The following is an 18,791-nucleotide window of genomic DNA, read 5'->3' as shown; positions in this document are numbered from 1 at the left end:
GAACTCCTAAGTGCCTGAGTGATTTTCCACACACACGAATAGCATGTCTTAGACCTTGCTGGTAGCTCACGCTCGGCGCAGGTTTGCCGTGCACATACATGTCAATGGAAAATCCAAGAGTCGAGCTTCAGGACATGGAGGATCTGGTGCGACACTGAATGCCAACGCGGTTTCACATGAAGCAGAACGACACACACGCCAGTGGGTCAAAAAACATTTTACAGTTTTTGAAGCTCCTGAGGTCTTCCCAGATAGCATGCCAAAAATTATAGTCCGTCGTGGAGAGCAATACGAATTACTGCCCTGTACTACCCTGTCAATAGACGACAAATGGCCTCGCGTAACTGTCGTTCCAATGTCGTGATTTCGAAGATTCATCTATTCTCCAACAGCCTCCACCAAGTCCATCTGCCCGCCACTAAATGTAAACATGCGGTCTGTAATACGATGTGATGGCCTCCCGCATTGGGCCCAGCATTCCCTTCGTCCATCTTGTTAGACGGGAAAACTCGCGGTTGCGCCATAGACTGAACAGGAAACGCGCCTCGTGCTTACGCGACATCCCAACACCTCTGGTGCAGCTCAGTGGCAGTGTTGAAGGTTGGGCTGGTTCTGACTAGCTGTTTAGTGGCAGGGGCACTGTGCATCGCCGCGATGATGCAAGACCTTCTCCGGTTTTCCGGCACCTGAATGTTCTGGCGGGTTACCCACTGGAAAAATAAACACCTTCCGTGAAGCGAGGCGATGCGATTTTGGTCCACTCGCACCGTGACGGTGCTAGTTACGCGGACTCAGTACTCACAACGTGTATCAGTGGCAAGAAAAAGTGGCAAGTTTGAGCGCTCAGCCAGGCTATGAACCGCAGCCCTGGTGTCGCCTGCACCAGTGGGCTGAGATGACGGTGCTACCGCCCCCCGTATGCCCTGGAGCTATTTACCCAGAATGCACTTGTGCTGCGCAATGCACAAAGGTTGGGCCCAAGGACGACATCGGGTCAACCAACGAGTAGTAAGCCGGTTAGCTCGCATCACCCCAGCTCCAGTCCTCGTCCTGGTCCCACCCAGCTCCCTCGTCTGGTCCCACCCAGCTCCAGTCCTCGTCCTGGTCCACCCAGATCCCTCGTCCTGGTCCCACCCAGCTCCACTCGTCCTGGTCCCATCCAGCTCCCTCGTCTTGGTCCCACCCAGCTCCCTCGTCCTGGTCCCCACCCAGCTCCAGTCCTCGTCCTGGTCCCGCCAGCTCCCTCGTCCTGGTCCCAACCAGCTCTCTCGTCCTGGTCCCTCACAGCTTCCTCGTCCTGGTCCCAACCAGCTCTTTCGTCCTGGTCCCATCCAGCCCCCCTCGTCCTGGTGCAACCCCAGCTCCCTCGTCCTGATCCCAACCAACTCCCCTCGTCCTGGTCCCACCCAGCCCCCTCGTCCGTCCCACCCAGCTCCGCCCAGCTCTCACCGGAAACGGACCGGTATTCAGCGGGCGGCGTGAATTGGGCCACATGTAAAGAGGCTAACAGGTGGAGAGGTTTTCTTGGAATTGGCGTGCCCTGAGCGCCCTGTGTGGCATTGCTTGGCTGACTGGTCCTGCGGCAGAGACCCGACCCTGAACCCAGGGGTGCTGAGGGCCTGAGACTTTTTAATGTGTTGCTACGCTTAGGGTTCGGAGTAGCTGTCACCATTGCCGTTTCTAAAACATCATATGTCAACGTCATTTGCAATAATGTTACTGTATGCACTTCCTTCAAGCGTTTGTTTGTTTTTGAGTGAGCAAGTAGGCCAAAGATCCTTCTTGGAGCGCCAGAAAAAATGTGAAGAGCCGAGTCTTTCACTGCCTGGCAAGCTTCAGCACCGTCATGTTCACTGCTGCATTAGCCCCTATAGCCGTTAGCCGATTTTAGGATTTTTGGTATCTTACAGGCCTCGTGATGTCATCAAGCACGAGGGAAATGTCAACAAAGTGCGTGGTTGAACACACCAGCGTCATTGTTTGCCCGCCCGAATGTCTCTGAATCCTATGTCGGGACACGTAACGAGGGAGCTGTAAACGCTGACAGATGGCTGCGGTCGGTTAACACCCCCGCGGTGCCGTGAGTATAACTATGGATCACTCGCAGTGACTTTAAACAGAGGTACAGTCTCCTATTCAGTGGAGAGGGTGTATTTCAGCCTCTCCCCCTCCCCTCGAAAATAAACAGCTGTACAAGCCCCCGAATTTGGGAACAAAATGGACCAAATCCGGCGTAAACTCCGTTTACTGACGGACTTTAGGAGCAGGTTTCATCATTTTTCACCGCTCAAATTTATACCCAACCCCCCAATCAGTTTGAAGCGAATTACGCCCCTGAGTGTACGGCATACCCGGGGTGAAAGACCTAGCTCTTGTTCATATATTTAAGTCTGACTGATGACACAGAGGTCATGTTCAAGTCACGCTCGTAATTCGGGGACGGAGAGCACAAGTTTAAGACATAATGTCACAGAATATTGGTAGTGAACTGGGACGCAAGTGTTAGAAAAGGGACTGGGTAAAAATATGTCATGCGTATGCTTGTGCCTGTGATGATTTAGGACAATTTATGAGGTTTGGATATAAAATAATAAATTTAACGAGCCACGAGTGTTCGGCTGGAACCTTTATTCAACCGACATGCTCCTCATATTCCGTAAAAGCGTTTCTTCACAACAGCTGGGCAAGAGTCAGCGCCATGGGATTGACAAGCCCATGTGTAGTGTTAAAGGACGGAGGAAGGTATAGAAGATACGACAGTTTCGATATTAACACGGCACCAGCGAAATGAAGTCTCGCTGTATCCCACGTCGGTGGGCTCAGTTATGATTTTGACAGACTTGTGGAGAAAATTTTGCGAAGGTAGAAGAGGTAGAAGAGACGAAGTTTACCATTTCCAGCCATCGGTCTTCAAACGTGATATAGTCGTGCATAGACTGTGCGGCACTCATCAAGCCACCGGTGTTATCAAATAGACATATTACTCGTCAATGTCCAATTAGGGGCAATGGCCTATGCAAATACTTCCATGACTTTGTTCCAGCAGGAGTACGCGAAAGCGGAGTTATCGCGACAGGAGATCCAATCTCAACAGGACAGAATGACAGGAGCACTCGTTGGGCATTGACAAATTTTTCATCACTATTTTGCTGGGGCCCTGGTGGTACTCTTTGGAGGGCTGTAAAAAATATGGAAGCTGTCGCCCTGCAGGCGCTATTTTTGTCATGGCTACCGCTCACGAGCGGGGTCCCACATTTTGACCAGAGAAGCACGCCCCCCATGCTTCCCCTCACGCTGCGTACGCCCATGGTTTCCAGGCGTAGGTCCCCCATCGAATTGGACCCCAAAGGCGAGACAGTGTTTATTCGACTACGGAAGCGCCGTTTGTACTGCAACAAAGTACAGTGTTCTGTTCCATTTTGACAGGTGTTAAGGTCAGCGGGCCCGAAAAGGTCACTGGTTGGCTAAAGTAGCCAGATCTAATACTTACCGATTTCCTGCAAGATTGACTCCGCTATTTGTAGGTTTTAGCTCGCTTCTCCAGCTGACTAAATAAACAAATTTTTGAACATTATTTGCTTTCGCAACTGCATTCGCCAGAAGCACGAGTGAATATCGCCTCCGAAGAAGTCTGAAGTCAGAAGAAGGTCAACTAAGGAGACAGCTGTTAAGTTGAAGCATTCTCTAAAAGAACGCATAACGGATTTCAAAATAATTTTTTAGCCGTGATTTACAATTACTAGCATGTTGCATTGAAAGCAACATATTTGACTGGGTCATAGAATCTTTCTCATATGAAAGCTTCCTATATGCATCAGGGCTTTTATTCACTGATTTTTGCATTATGACTGCTGAGTTGTTCCGCTGTTCATGTTTTTTATCCGCTTGTGACCGTAAGCACACCTTGAAACGTTGGATGTTTAAAGCGTGGATCATATTTTGACTATAATGTCGTTTGTCAGCACCGTGACGGCTGATAACTCAACATAAAACTGACATTTTCCGGTATGTGAAGAAGGACCTTCTCTGTCTCGCAAAAAATCAATGCAATTGACGAGCCCTTAAAACTCAATAACTAACTGACCGCTTCTGTCAACTGTCTGGCTCTCTCTGTCTGGTAGATGATTGTTTCATCAATAAGTCAGACAGCGTTGTGAAACAGGCTTAGGGGCTCTCTGTTTCACAAGAATGAGCCATGCGATCGACTATCATTTTGCTTAGAAAATCATTCAGTCAAGTCATTTTATACCTTTGCAGATTGCATCGTCTAAATTTCTAGAATAATCGTGAAGCCACAGATGAGAATCGAGCGCACCGACTTGACTCCGCTGCATGTCTGTCTGCGTCAGCACGCCCCGTGTATGCGGATGGCCCGCGTCTGCACACGGTTTGGCTGTCTAACATCCAGAGTTCCCTGGTGTCTACCCACGCCCCATCTGTACATGCTACAGGCGGCAGACAGCCTTCCAGCTTTCACATCAGAGCTTCACGCCACATACGCTGAGGCTTTTCGGATGGCCCATCTCCTGGGCGATGTACTTACCTCTATCCACGCCCCTACAAACTCCCCAGTAACCATTGGCTGAGGACGGTTGCCGCCAACAGAGACACCCATGGCAGGAGGCGGCCGATGGCACTGACTACAGTGGCAAATCCTTTTGTTCATCTTGGAGAACGGATGATGTAAGGATCAACATCATTTGTAGGATCTTGATAATGCTCAAAACTACTTGTTCTGTGCGAACTTAGCGGTTTACTGACAATAATTTAGGAAACGCGTTCGCGCTGATCATGCCGTCCTATTTCTATCAGTCCTTTTCTGTGGGTAGCTGTAGCTCGGGGGACAATGAAAGAGCTATACGAAAGCGTTTCATGCGGTTTGAGGAGAAAATGAGCATTATTCATTCAGCAGTGGCGGTGGTTCAATAAAATCGGGTTGGTGGCAGGAAAAGGGCAAACGGTGTTTTTTAAATTACTTATTTTCCTGCAACACTTAAGGATTAACATCAGTGGCGGACCTTTGCATGAAATGCTAGCAATGCTAGGGTCTAAATAAAGGCGGAACTTTGTTTCCTAGTTGCTTCGGTTTGGGTTGGAACTATTTGGTGCCGAAACCCATACGTGAGGGGAAGGGGCCCACAGAACTTTTCCTCAGCCTCCTCTTCAACGCTTTTAGTATTGACGTTGATGTGTCGTTATGGAGAGATAAGAAGTCTGGCTATGACCGTAAATGAGATTGAAGCAGTCATTTCTTCCTACACAACGCCACAAAATTTAGTTTCATTTCATTTAATTTTGTACTGCAGATGCATCCCGAAATGACCGATAAAGTTCCGCCTACAAGAAGTACAAGATTTAACCGAAGGTAGGTACGGCTGCTCTCTAATTTCTTGTTGCTTGATTTCGACCTTCTTACCCTAGAATTTTAAAATGGTTTGAGGGCGGAGCACGCACAAAACAGACGTCATCAGTCGTGTCGACGTCGGTCACGTGCTCTTACGACATTCTCTTGGCACGGGTGTGAAATGTTGGCGGTGCTTGGCGTCTGACGTCACTGGGCGGGTGAGGTGTACGGCATATGTTTACAGTTAGGGTGCTAGCTCTACGAGTGACGACACGTGGGGTGGTCCCCGGAAGTGTCCCGACTGCTTGTCAGCGGTTGTTAACACGACGCTGAGAGTCAAAGCTCACTGGAGCGACAATAAGCCACGCGAGCGGATGCTCCGAGACGTCATGTGAATTGATGTGAATCTGACGCCTATCATTGTCGGGTTTGCCATATCAGCTAACTTAAACGCTACCAACAACCGCGACCCGTCAGCAGACCAGCGGTGTGACCGATTCATTTGCCAGCTGCTGACGATCTGGGGGCAATGGCATGCAGGTTCAAATCCGTCTGTCGTTAGAGGAAGTTCGAGACCCGGCGTGACTACCGCGTGAGCGCTCGCGTCACCGAGACCACAACCGCCGGCATCTATTAATAATCCAAGTCGAAGCTGCCTGCTGCGGCTTCCTTAGGATGAGGTGGACGCTCAGCATAACACTGCGGTGTTTGTCCGGGCCTAGAAAACCCAACCGCAAACTTCTTGCACATGTGTAGCAAATGAGGCACGCCTTGTTGTGCCCGTGGACCAGAATGCAATGGGAAGCGGACGCAACATCACAAAGCAACATGTATTAATATATTTTCTTTGTTGGCATAGACATTGCAATAAGCACATCCACGTGCCGCAATGCGGCTCGTTCGAAACGAGCGTCACGTCTCTATCTGCACACTTGTCTCCCAGCCGATCTAACTGGCATGTCTAGATATGTACATTATGTACAACGCGGACAATGAACACACCTCCACTGCCTGTGTAGTGCACATTTGCCACCTGCAAAAAGTTATAAATACTGATAGTTAGCTGACGCTACACAGAGCCCAGCGATGCGGTGTGAGTACCAGCCCATTCGCTGTCTAGCTGGAGGCGAGCTTGCCCTCCTTACACCTCGGGCATTTCCAAGGTCAGGGCGACCCCGTGGTCGGCGCGATTCCTCGGGACGCACACCCTCAGCGAACGGCGCGACGGCCAGCAGCCCTGGCGGCCGGGCGGCGAGGCTCTCCGCCTCCGTGTCCCGGCGCCGCGCGCGTGCAGCCCCAGTGACGTCACGCCCTCGGACGGGCCGTCTCCGGGGCGGGCCGGCGACCACTCGATCTGGCCGGATTTCCACCGGCCCTAGCCCGGGTCTGGCGAGCTCTCGGCACGCCGGGTCACAGGGCCGGTCTACGAGCCGAGCATGCTGAGGCCCACGCTCGTGCCCATCAGGTAGTTCTTGTAGATGGTCTGGATCTTCTGCTGCAGCACCTTCAGCTGTTGCGACAGCTCCTCGCTGTCCTGCTTGTTGGCCTCCAGCGTCTCCATGCCGGGGAAGTCCTGCTTGGAGCAACAGTCCAGGAAACCCTGCAGATGGGCACGCAGAATTAAAGCCCCCATCCGGCGCCGAGCCCTCACTCCTCTTGTGGACCAGTGAATTGCAACTTATCTTCACATCCAACGGTGCGTGAAGCCGTGCCAAGGAAGCAAGCATTTATCTCCTTCAGTGCCCTCCCCACTCCTCTCTCCCTTCGCTTCCTCTTCTTACTTTTCTGCATGATAACATGCGAAGGATGACTTGTCAAAAACACTGCTTAGACCTGTTGTGCAGCACCGTAAGGGCGATTCAAACTTAAATCCCCTCCTCTCCCCTCCCTCCCGGATCCCCTTCTCTATGCTTATTTGCCGTCGTAAGCTACCTAAATCGGCCCATTAAGACCTGATTAACAGCTCATAGATGGTCTGAACTGCATGCGATACGTCCTTCTCAGACAAAACACGTCGGAAAGGCTTCGGGCTTCGGAATCTGGTGAAATGCCCTTGACACCAATAAGCGGGCTTAGCGCATTCCACCGTCGACGCCCAGGCTAGATCCACCTGTGCTGTACCAGGCACTGAATGAAGCACGGCGCAGTTGATGGGGCAACCCAGCTACATGTACTCAGCTGGATCTCCAGGCTAATGACTAGACGGCGACAGTCAAGGACTTAGCATATCCAAGAGCAGTCCACCGAAGTGTACCCTGGCAACTATGCACAGGAGGTAATTGCGCTGAATATAGCTTAACTAACTGTATAGCTATCATAATTGTATATAGTAATTGTATAATATAGCTAATTGAAAAGTGTGTGTGCGACCGTTACCGGCAAATAACTTTACGATAATGCATCACGTGAATTTTCTGGCCATCTGCAAAGTGAACGGTGAGATTGTGCTGACAAATAAACAATGCCCTAAATAAGATGTAATGATGAACATAGCACATGACACTCATGCATTTTCACATACGGAATGTGCCCCACGTTATAATGTCGATATTATATGGAAACAAACGTAACATTCAGTATGCCTGGGTATATATGGTGCTGCTACAATTGTAAAAATTGCGTGCATGTCGTCAACGTCCAAGAATGTACACAAAAAGACAATATTATTGCAGAATGCGCCCACTGCATACGTATGCGCCATGTTTTGTCACCAGATGTCACTAGCCTCTGGTCGCCTGTCTGGATCTCGTTTTGTAACGTACAGCCGGTATGACTAACGTACGATCACGCACTTGGCAGTGGTGAGACCGTTCTAACGGAACGCAGAAGTTGGAAGCAATTTCTGCCAGACGCTTCCTAGGGCCTTTCAGAAATCGAGCAGGAACGTTATTTTTACTTGCTGGCATATCAGTTGATGATCTCCATTCACAGTATTACTGCCTTTTGACCCCACCCCTGGGACGGCATCTGACAACCACAGAATATGACGCCGAAACCGATAGCCTTCAAGCGCTGGCAAAGTGATGCTTCGGCGCCCAAGGTGACAGGGTGGGGATGGATAGCGGCTTTACCCAATTCATTCTGTGCAATGGGATGCAGGGCTCGCCATCGTACGGAGCTCATTTCAAAGTCATCCAGATCAGGGTGCCGCCGCCGTCGCGCCCCACGCCGTGTCCGGTATCGGCGGGCGGCGCGGGCTGCCTCCCGGTGCCCGCCCGCTGCCGGGTGAGCAGCCTACCTGCAGAATGTCCCTCCTGCGGGACAAGCTCGGCAGCTTGTCGGCCAGCTGCTCGAGCGGCGAGTCCAGCTGCGCCATCCCGCTGGCCGTGAAGCAGGCCTGCAGCTTCGAGAACAGGACCTCGTCTGCCGGACAGAGGACACGGTGAGACTGACGGGTGAGACGGGTGGCGGGTGAGCCATACACACGTGTTCCGATGCACGTGGCGCTGAGAACACGCGTGCACACGTGAACGGGAATGCAGTGCGCCGAAGCGGCGAGCAATTTCACCTCCGCGTCAGCTTTCTCAAAATGGGTTGCGGCTCTCTACAAAGTCGTCCCTGACATCACGTATCGCGTGGGTCGTATAATCGAGCAAACAGCCAACCTCCAAATAAGCGCCGCAGCCTCCAGACAGCATAATCAGCTCCATAGATATTCCGAACGCCCGTGCCCTCTTTGCCAGTGTGACATGCACGTGTCTGCCGCTGCCGACCTTTGACTGCCGCCCCGTTAGCGGTCCCGCTGTCAACAGCGGCGTCGGATGCTATCCATCCTCCGCGGACATGTCGCCTTCAGGAAAGCGGGGAGGAGCGGGACATATTGGGGGAGGCTGTCTGACGGCCGTTGAGGTCACGGTACCGACCAGGACAGGCGACTTAAGTCGCCGGAACCAGTTATAAGCAGGCTGAGGTAATGCCCGTGCGGAAGGGGAGTGGATGGGTCAGTAGGGACACCCCTGCTGGGGGTGCGGCCGCGGGTCAGAGGCCGCAGGGGTCGAGGGTAGGGGCCAGTCATGAGCGGGACAAGTAAAGTGGGCAGACCTCTCACAGTCAACACGGAGATAAGCAAATGTTGGAGGATGGGCAGGGTGGATGCCATACAAGGCGGCGACGACGGCCCTTGGAACTATAGGTGATGCACGTACCAAACGCCCCATACCTCCAGTAAGGACCCCCTGCCATACGTCGACGGCATCAAACCACTGCTAGTGCTACCAAACACGCGATCTGCTCACGGAAACGGATTCCCCGAACCCGCTGTGTAAAGAGGACGTGCGTCCAGCTGTGCTGAATGCAAGGTGCACCGAACACCAAAGCTTTTCAATGGACGACCATACAAAGGGTCGGACAGGAGCTTGCCAGTGGGGAAGGGGAGGGGCAAATTCGTGGAGCGTGGACCCCTCGGCCCCTATTCGTGAGTACCAAGTGCAATGTCATGACTGTACGGGATAAATAAAGCACATCAACGTTATCGCGCCCCTCCCTTTCACCCATCGATGCTTTGCTTGGACCCTTGCGTGACATGCTTTTCGGCAGCGACGATCATGCCAATTTGGCGCTCTGATCCCCACTCGTCATCCCCTCCCTCTGCGCCCCGCTGGTACCCTGGACACCGGGGGGTTCCCGGTTCCTGCGGGCGGGACGGTCAATGCGGAGACCCCGCGGCTCGACATCGGTCTTCCCGGACTCGGCACGCGTCACCCCGCCGATAGCGGAGCGTCGAAGCTGCGCTCACCGGGCTGAGTCAGCCGCCGCTGCCCGCACCCCACGCGGCGATTAACGCGCAGTACCGGCCACACGAGCCGCCGCAGAACGGGGCGGCACGTGATCGGCACCGACGTCGCGTGGCGTCAGCGTTCGACACAGGCTCGCGCGCCGGGCTAAGCCCACTGGCGTGGACCGTGAGGCGACATCGCCGTGAACGCTCAGCCGGTTTAGCGCTGCTTGAGTTGTTATGTTTGGGAGGTGATGGCATACCACAGGAGCGATTCACCCTGAACGGGATATCAGCAGCTGGATGCGTAAGAAGTAGGGGGCGTGCCAGGACACAGGAGAGGACTTTGCCTGGGGACAGGAGACATTTGGCAGCAATCCAGCTTTGCAGTGAAGGTAAATAATGCAATCATTTGACAATCAAAAATGGCTCAATAGCGTAAGGAATGGTTTTGCAATCAGTCTTTGTAAGCGCAGACTGTTGCGAAGAGTTCGATCATGCCGTCTCACGGATGGCGTGCGATTTTGCCGTGCCTTGTAATCTCAGCATATTGCACGCTATTGCACCCTGACTGCTTTGGCCAGTTGCCAGCTAAACGCTGTGGGTCAAATCGAGTAAACGCGACTGTTGGGACGCGAACCCGAATCGCGAATCTAGTGAACGCGGCTGCTGTGTGACGGTTTGCCTTTGACCTTGATTTATCTGAGCCGTTGTGAATTCGCCTGCATGGACTACTCGAGGTGAACAAAAATACAATTTACGATACCAATTTGGCATCCGTTGTTGGCGGGCTGGGAGCTCAAAGCTCCAAGCATCTATTTTAGATGGCTTCGGTCTTGCCACGCAAGCGTGCGGTCAGTTACACGATAACAGGTTCAAGAATTAAAACGACGGCTAGCACGCAATCGTCGGATAGAACGGCGCAGCCGCTGCCAAACCGCCCGCTCGGCAAACGGGACCGATGCAGGCAGATAAGAGCAGCTTAACAGGCATGAAACCAACCACTTACAGATGTCACTGATGCTGATGATACACACTTACTGATGTCGCTAACATTGTCGATTGTGTATGCATCGTAACAAGCGGAGCATTTAGCGTCATGCTTTAATTACTGGACATTATAAGTTCAGAGACCTTATGCCGACAGTTATCGGACTTCAGCATACTGAAAAGTGCTGATGAAACGATGTTGTCAAGCAAGCATTGGCTCTGTTATCAATGCTTGACGTTTCCAGGTATGTTTAAGGTCACAAGTGAACAGGGTTGAAAAATCTGTGAACTCGGAATGCTGAAAACCCAGGAGCTCAAGACCTGTCTTTCTTATATGAAGTCTTATTACTGGGGATGTACCTGGCCGTGCCTTTGGAGTACCTAACAGCGAATGGATAGACTATGAACCTTTAACCCAGGTGTCCAGTTGTGCGAGCATATACACGAACTCAGTGCAAGAAAGGACACCGCTGAGTCTATAACCAGGAGACGAATCCATGAAGCGCAGCTATGCACCAGGGACTTAAGCAAACTCCTCGTGATCAAAACATGAGTCAGTTACGCGCACAGCTCGAAATCCTAAAGCACTCTCCTTCCCGGCGTCCCACACGATGGAGCCCAAGTTCCCAGGGCGGCACCCAGGGCGACTTCTTACCGTCCAGGGCGTTGTCAATCGGCATGCAGCGAGCCGCCGGGAAGAGCGCCACCAGCAGCAGCAGCGGCAGGGCAGGAGAGCGGGCGGCCGCCATGTCGGGACGGGTCGGGGCTAGTGTGACCTCAACAGGCGCGCGCCCCGGCCTCTTATACATGCCGAGCGCGCCGACACGGCCCGACTGCGGAGCCGCCGCCGCCGCCGCCGCCGCCGCCGCCGCGGTCACGTGACCGGCCGGCTGGCGTGTGGCCGGCCCGTCAGGCGTTTCTCGCTCTGTGTGTGGGGACGGCTGCAATTGCATGGCAGGAACGTGCCCTGCGGCGGCGGCCGAGGCCTGCCGCCCTCGGAGACCGGCCGTCTAGCTTCGTCGCCGGGCGCGGGAGCGGGTCACCACGCAGGCCGGCGAGCGGGTCAGGGGTCAGGCTGCCGGTCAGACTGTGGAGCGGGTCGCGAGTGAGACTGTGGAGAGGGTGGGCTGTCAGACTGGGGAGCGAGAACGGTGGACTACGTAGGCTCTGCCGTAGGGTTACGCCAAGCCAACAGGTTGGCAATGATTCTGGAGTTTCGTGGAACAGCTAGACCTCCATCCTCGTCCAATCAGGGGCGAATTAGCATCGCAGGCCGTCACGCTCAATGGCTAATGCGGCGCCTGCTCTGCCCTTGTCGAATTTCCCGACTGACCAGCTGGAGTAACCAGAGCCGATTCAGAGAGCTCCCGTGACGCACCGTGCCCTCCTCCCCAGGCGCATCGCGCGCCTCGGGCGGTGCCGCACAGACCTCGCCCCTCCCCGCCCGGCCCAGACGCCGGGCCGGCAGCGGTCGGTCGCACTCTCGCCGTGGGCGGCGCAGCACGCGATCCTCCCGATCGTCTGTGATCGTCTGCGCGCCGCCGTGCTACACTGTAACCGGGCCGGCTTGTCCGGGAAGCTCGGGAGGGCGCGCCGAATGGCTGCATAATTGGCGGCTTCGCTGCCCGTAGTGACGGGCCAGAATCCACGCTGGTCTGAATTAAGCGGCTGGCAGTCGCGGCTGCTCCATCGCGATAGGTAAAGGATGCGGATGCGGTGGCAAGGAGCTGGTGAAGCCCAGGTAGCGGGGCATGTGGATGGGCGCGGCGTGCACGCTGACAAAATGTTCCCTGTTTTCTACCAGGAAAGATCAACTGCTGTGCAACATATTGTTGTGATATCCTCAGTGAACTGGTCGTTTTGCTGCACATGATGTCCGCACTATGTCAGCTGCATGAGGTGACTTCCTGTTTACAGGCGAGGCTGCAAACCGGACCAGCATTATCTGAACACTGAGCAGGCCGGACGAGTATTACCTGAACAGTGTGCAGACCGAACGAGTATTAGCCGAACAGTGCGCAGGCCGGACCAGTATTATCCGAACATTGTGCAGACCTGACGAGTATTACCTGAACAGTGTGTAGACCGGAGGAGTATTAACCGAACAGTGTGCAGAACGGACGAGTATTACCCAAACAGTGTGCAGGTCGGACGAGTATTATCCGAACAGTGTGCAGACCGGACGAGTATTAGCCGAACAGTGTGCAGGCCGAACCAGTATTATCCGAACAGTGCGCAGACCGGACGAGTATTACCTGAACAGTGTGTAGACCGGACGAGTAATACCCGAACAGTGTGCAGAACGGACGAGTATTACCCGAACAGTGTGCAGGTCGGACGAGTATTAACCGAACAGTGTGCAGACCGGACGAGCATTACCTGAACAGTGTGCAGACCGGACGAGCATTACCTGAACAGTGTGCAGACCGGACGAGCATTACCTGAACAGTGTGCAGACCGGACGAGCATTACCTGAACAGTGTCATTCTCAGCACGGATGGACAGGCCGGGTCCCGTCGCCGCCGACGCCGTTCTTCAGTTGCCGATATTCTGGCAGGCGATAAATGCGGCTTCACATAGGTTTCATTAAAGAAATGTGCAATTGCACGGGTGTTATGGTGTGCTACGGCGTTTAGAAATTTGCTTGCAAATGATTTAAACGGGCGTATTTTCGGCAGCACCGCACTATGGCCAAAATGCGGATATTCCATTAATATGTTAAACGACAAAGTTGTTTATTATGAAAAAGGTGCACAGGCGAATCAAAACCGGACCAACGCCTTGACGCAAGGAGGTAGGCAGAATTTCACGGTGGAGGGTACAACAACAATGAAAGCCGAGTTTGGGGCCCGCAGGTGAGCAAAAATTCTTGTTTAGCGTAAAACAGCATCACATGTTCTCAATTTTGATTTTACGTGTTTAACTGGAAGTTTTCACTGCTATATATATATATATATATATATATATATATATATATATATATATATATATATATATATATATATATGTGTGTGTGTGTGTGTGTGTGTGTGTAAGTATCGTAATTTTATAACGGGGCCATGTTCGCCGGTGGCCTCTATGTGAGTAATCCCATGCCTCAATGGCCTCACATAGCTGCGACGCGACATTTGGTGTTGGAGGGAATGAATGGCTTAAGCCGCGGCAAGACACCCACCTTGGGTCACACGACCGTAGACATCGAAAGACATAACGGTTTTTCACCCCATTTTGCCAGGAATCAGGCTAAAGCCTCGCATACCCTATAGCTTTTTTTGGTGCAGTGCTGAATGGTATGCATCGGTGCGGAGAACAAGAGAAGCGATTATACATTGTGCGGCCTACTCGTGCGAGTTGTATAACTAGTAAAAACCACTTGTGCTGGGATAAAAAAAAATGCTTTCAAATCTGCTGCAAACCCAATAAAACTTTTCGCATCTCGTGATGTCGCCACGGAGTAGCACGTTCGCCATGATTGAGGGCAGGAGCCCTGAGGACGTCGTGCGTTATAAGCTTGAAAGATGCTTCGGGGCAAGTGTACTGTGGTTATCTGAATAGATACAGCATATTTGCAGTAGAGCGCTACCTACGCTTTGATAGAAGTGCTTCGAAGAGAGTCATAATGATCATCAATGTCAAATGATGTAGTTATCATCGACGCACCTAAGTATCCGCACAATGACAATGAGATTGTGCACTGATTCAAAGAAACCGATGCTTAAAGCATAACAAAAGATAAAATAGAAGTAATGACGTCATGCAGGCACACAGTGGGGCTTCTCATTTTACCCGCGTCATAATGTGGGATGCGTGTGACCTGCCTCACCTTGGGATGATCACCTGCACCAGCATGCTTCTCCGTTCTTGTTCTCATGCAACTGGTGTTGACCCCGCGCTACTACATCCTCGGGTAATCGCGATGTAAGGGTGACTGACCGGTCTTGTGGTAATGCTCCAATAGCACGAATTTGTATGATTTCACGATAACTGAATGAACAGGTTAGCTTTTGGTAATATTGCGATGCATCAGGAAATCATGTGTAATCAAACAGTTTCCACGCAATGGCCTGGAAAACAGCACAGAACAACCTTTGAAGAATTTGGCAACAAATTATAATTGGTGCTGGAATCTATCCGTGTAAACATGAATTACTGGATACACCCCCTGAAGGCGCGTCAGCAGGGGCAGGCCAGATTACTGACTCGATGATTTTACGCTAACACAAGCACAATGAGATTTCCTCGTCCTATGGGCCTGTTCACAGCAAATTTCACGATATTTTCCAAAACTAAACGCCTTCCAGGAATACGCTACTACTACACAAACTTCGCTTTCCCTAGATCTCCGGCACACCCTTTTATAATCAGCGGCCGCTTCATGCATATTTGCGAGGCCATGGTGGGTGCCGCTCGTTAAGCAAGAGGCGGCGGATGCACGGTAATGCTCAATGGTTCTTGGAATCGCCAAGCCCCGCTTGTAATCCGATTTAAGCCTTCATTCATTTATGGCATGTCACGCAAAGATATTATCGGTGCAGCGTGACGACTGTTGTGAGACGGTGTGGGATTCCTGCTCGGGGGCACGAGGCACGCATGACAGAGCTTCGATGTCCGATCAGATCCCGCGGCGTCGCGTGTGGGCGCCAGCGACGTGCCGCTGACTTCAACACCCCTGAGCTGAAAATCCTACGAGGTATCCAATGTCGATGTCGGCGACCCTGTCGAAACGTGATGACACTGCTTCCTGCCCGGCCATGAGAACGATGACGGCAATGTAAACGGACGGGAGCAAGTGCAGAGGGGTGTGCTAGGAAGTGTTTTAAACGAAGAAATTGGAATAATGAGCTCGCCAAGCCATGTTCTCGCGGCCATGGCAATGGTGCTCAAATGACGCGTGCACTCGCTCGCGCTCAGATTAGCGGACAAAGTGCGTCCTCTCGCCAACAGTATGAGTTTACTAGGATTCCAGCTCATGTGAACTTTGGTCGGTTTTTGTCTACTGGATCTTCTTATACATTACGATTCAAATGACGCGACAGTTTTGCAGATAAATCGTGAATATGAGACGCAGGCACTGCAGGAAGACTTTTGCCCCAGCTGCTGCCCGCGTCAAGTGGATTGTTTGCATTTGCACCCGACTGTCTCTGGAGGATATCGCGGTGTTCTGCGATGTTTCACAAAACGTTTAAGCATTCACACTGCGCAAACAACACGAAATCTTGTGTACTTTTGCGCGTACGGGAAGCGCGCAATCTTATCACAACCAGGCATCAGCCATTGAAAATCGGGCAACGAATATGCACGCATGCTTTGTGGCTAGCAGTGAGACATCAGCTCTTGTTTTCGTCATTTGTTACCTCGCGGGTGCTCGGGCTGGTTTGAAGGAATCCAGCGTGAGACAAAAGGTGAAGGACCCCATGAGAGGAATTGATGCAAAACGCGTGCGTTATGTCAAGCTACTTATCACATTGGTGAGTCTGGCTCGGTGTCCTGAGGTGTGTTGTCTCGCCTTCACGAGAGAATTGATGCAAGATGTGTTGTGTTATATCAAGCTACTTATCACACCGGTGCGTCTGGCTTGGTGTGTTAAGGTGTGTGTGTTCCGCTGCGTTGGGCTTAGAGGGTGACTGCGCTGCGTGATTAACGCGTCTTGACCGACTGTTACATAATTGCCTTGCGGGCAGACTTAGTCACCGGTGATAAGTATCGCATTTCACTAATGAGACCCCTTACCATTGCTGCGCAGCTGCTCCACGCAATAGTTGGGAGGCGATAAGCTGCAATTTAGGCTAGTTTTATGCAGCCAAATATCTCTTTAAAGTCGTCCGCCTGGGCAGCGAGGTGGATGCTGGTTTTTCAAGCCTAAAATTTCACCCTGCGAGCAATTATTCCAATCACGAAGAACTTGTCCCAATCGCGGATGCCTGTTCCAATACGCCGAAGCTGACGCCTCTCACTCTGTCAGCGTCACAGTCAATTAGAAGAAGGTTGACACGACACAGCCGTCGAGTGACATCTAGCATCAATTCTTTTTATTGTTTGTGACGACACTGCCGTTAGTGGAAGCAATCGTCGGCTCTGTTCGGTGGGAGGTGAGAACTCTTCTGCTCCGGTTGGAGAACCGCCGTCGGTGCCAAGCGTCCGCGGGTATAGCCACGTATCCGCCGATCCGAAGAAAACCCATCCGGATCAAATTCCTCCGAGTTCCAACAACCCGCTCAATGTCGAACACAACTATAAACAGATCGCATAAAATGTCATAACTCCGAGGCCAGAGCCGCGCCGGCAGCGGCGGCGTCTGGATCCGGCAGGCTGGCCACCTGCGCGCCCATTAGGCATGCACGAATGCCGGGCAGCGCACGCCGGCGCCCCTGACTGCCCTACGGCAATGCCGCGCGGCCACGCCGTAAGCCACGAGATCTTCTGCTCGGTTCAGGGAACCGGCGGCGAACTGTCGCGCGACCACCCGCGACAGGTGGGGAAGGCGGCGTCAGAGCGCTGGAAAGCAGCGCACGACGTCTTGTGTGACGTTCTGTGTACTGCTTCCGTCACAACTTCGCCTTTGGGCCTTGCCGGAATCATCAGTTATTGGAGCTTGTTAGCAGTGCAGGCTCAAGACCATGCGCACGCCTATTGCTCGCCAACGAAATGTTTCAGCCATATTTTTCGACCAGTACCCTTTCGCCTTATCGCACAACTTGTTGCGAAAAGGAGATACTTTGATAATGGCTTCTATATGAATACCACATGAAAGACCTCACAAGAATACCAAAAGATCCACTGACCGCCGGGATCTTTTGTTTTGTTTTTTTACTTCTGGAGTCGTAGCTGAATGCTGCCCCAGGCGTTCGTAATGAGCAGTCACACAACTCGGTATGGAAAGCCAGGAAACGTGGACGTTATCCCAGCGAGACCAACTCTTGAAGCAAGTGCAGAGTCAGCGTAAAAGCCCATCTTCTGGCCACAAAAGGACGACGTCGCAGATGTAGCAAGGTACTAATTTGGTCGTGCAGATGCAAGAGCACGACTAATAAAAGCTCAAAATTGCGGCTCTCTGGCTCGAACTATTCTTAATCATAACAGCAGCTCCACATATGGACACGGAGAGAGACTGAAATAATCTTCCGCCTATAAACGTTTGCAAAACCCCGTAGGCTTCAAAGAGTTCTTGGTATGACGGGGCCAGATGCGCGGTCACGAGGACACAGAGGTTTCGGCCTCGCCCCGCCTTACTCCCGCTCTGGCACCCGCTCTCGCACCCGCTCTGGCACCCGCTCCGGGACCCGCTCTGGCAGCATGTGGAAGGACATCCTGGCTGCAAAGGCGCGCGCTGCAGTGTGCACAGTCCAGCCAGGTGGGGCCTGGCGAATGGGTAAGTGCTGGCGGTAATCGCCATTAACTGCCCAGATCGCTCACGCTCCGCCGGTCCACGGACAGCCCTGATTAGGAGCTCTGCACCACGCGGCAGCTGGCACGCCCCAGCACGCGGCTCGCGTTAGTGTGGCACTGGCATTGAATTAGCACGCCCTAGACGCGAACGAATGTTCGTACTATTTGGATGACTACTTCGCAATACGTGGTTGGTTAGTATTGTTACATGGTTAACGGATGCACGGATGACAACACTGTGCGCACGGACAGGTTAACGCGTGTTCAAGACCATGTCTTTACATCTCTGCGAAAGGGTTCAATGACGGGTTAACCTTATCTGTTTTTGAGGAATTATGACCGCATCTGCGTCAGCAT

At 52.5% G+C, this 18,791-nt stretch overlaps 1 protein-coding gene across 1 annotated transcript; it reads right to left on the bottom strand.

Annotated features, from left to right (window-relative positions):
* Nucleotides 1-6,172: 6,172 nt before the first annotated feature.
* On the bottom strand, nt 6,173-11,866 carry LOC119107695 (uncharacterized). Its single transcript, XM_037231233.1, has 3 exons — nt 11,704-11,866; nt 8,583-8,707; nt 6,173-6,944 (listed from the first exon to the last, which is right to left on the bottom strand). Exons 1-3 carry the CDS (start codon nt 11,855-11,857, stop codon nt 6,768-6,770), a joined length of 456 nt encoding a protein of 151 aa, XP_037087128.1. The 5' UTR covers nt 11,858-11,866; the 3' UTR covers nt 6,173-6,767.
* Nucleotides 11,867-18,791: the final 6,925 nt, after the last annotated feature.

The sequence above is a fragment of the Pollicipes pollicipes genome, unplaced genomic scaffold, assembly GCF_011947565.3.
Source record: "Pollicipes pollicipes isolate AB1234 unplaced genomic scaffold, Ppol_2.1 Scaffold_6686;HRSCAF=7923_pilon_pilon_pilon, whole genome shotgun sequence".
Taxonomy (NCBI): domain Eukaryota; kingdom Metazoa; phylum Arthropoda; class Thecostraca; order Pollicipedomorpha; family Pollicipedidae; genus Pollicipes; species Pollicipes pollicipes.
Note: the sequence above shows the minus strand (reverse complement) of the source record. Positions and strands in the feature narration are given on the sequence as shown.

Bases quoted from the DNA above. Each gene is read 5' to 3' on its own strand.
- LOC119107695 (XM_037231233.1), bottom strand. From the start codon at position 11,857: ATGTATAAGAGGCCGGGGCGCGCGCCTGTTGAGGTCACACTAGCCCCG. The intron at 8,708-11,703 runs GTAAGAAGTCGC...TCTGTCCGGCAG, and splicing joins GATTGACAACGCCCTGGACG to ACGAGGTCCTGTTCTCGAAG. The intron at 6,945-8,582 runs GTAGGCTGCTCA...GCCCATCTGCAG, and splicing joins GCAGGAGGGACATTCTGCAG to GGTTTCCTGGACTGTTGCTC.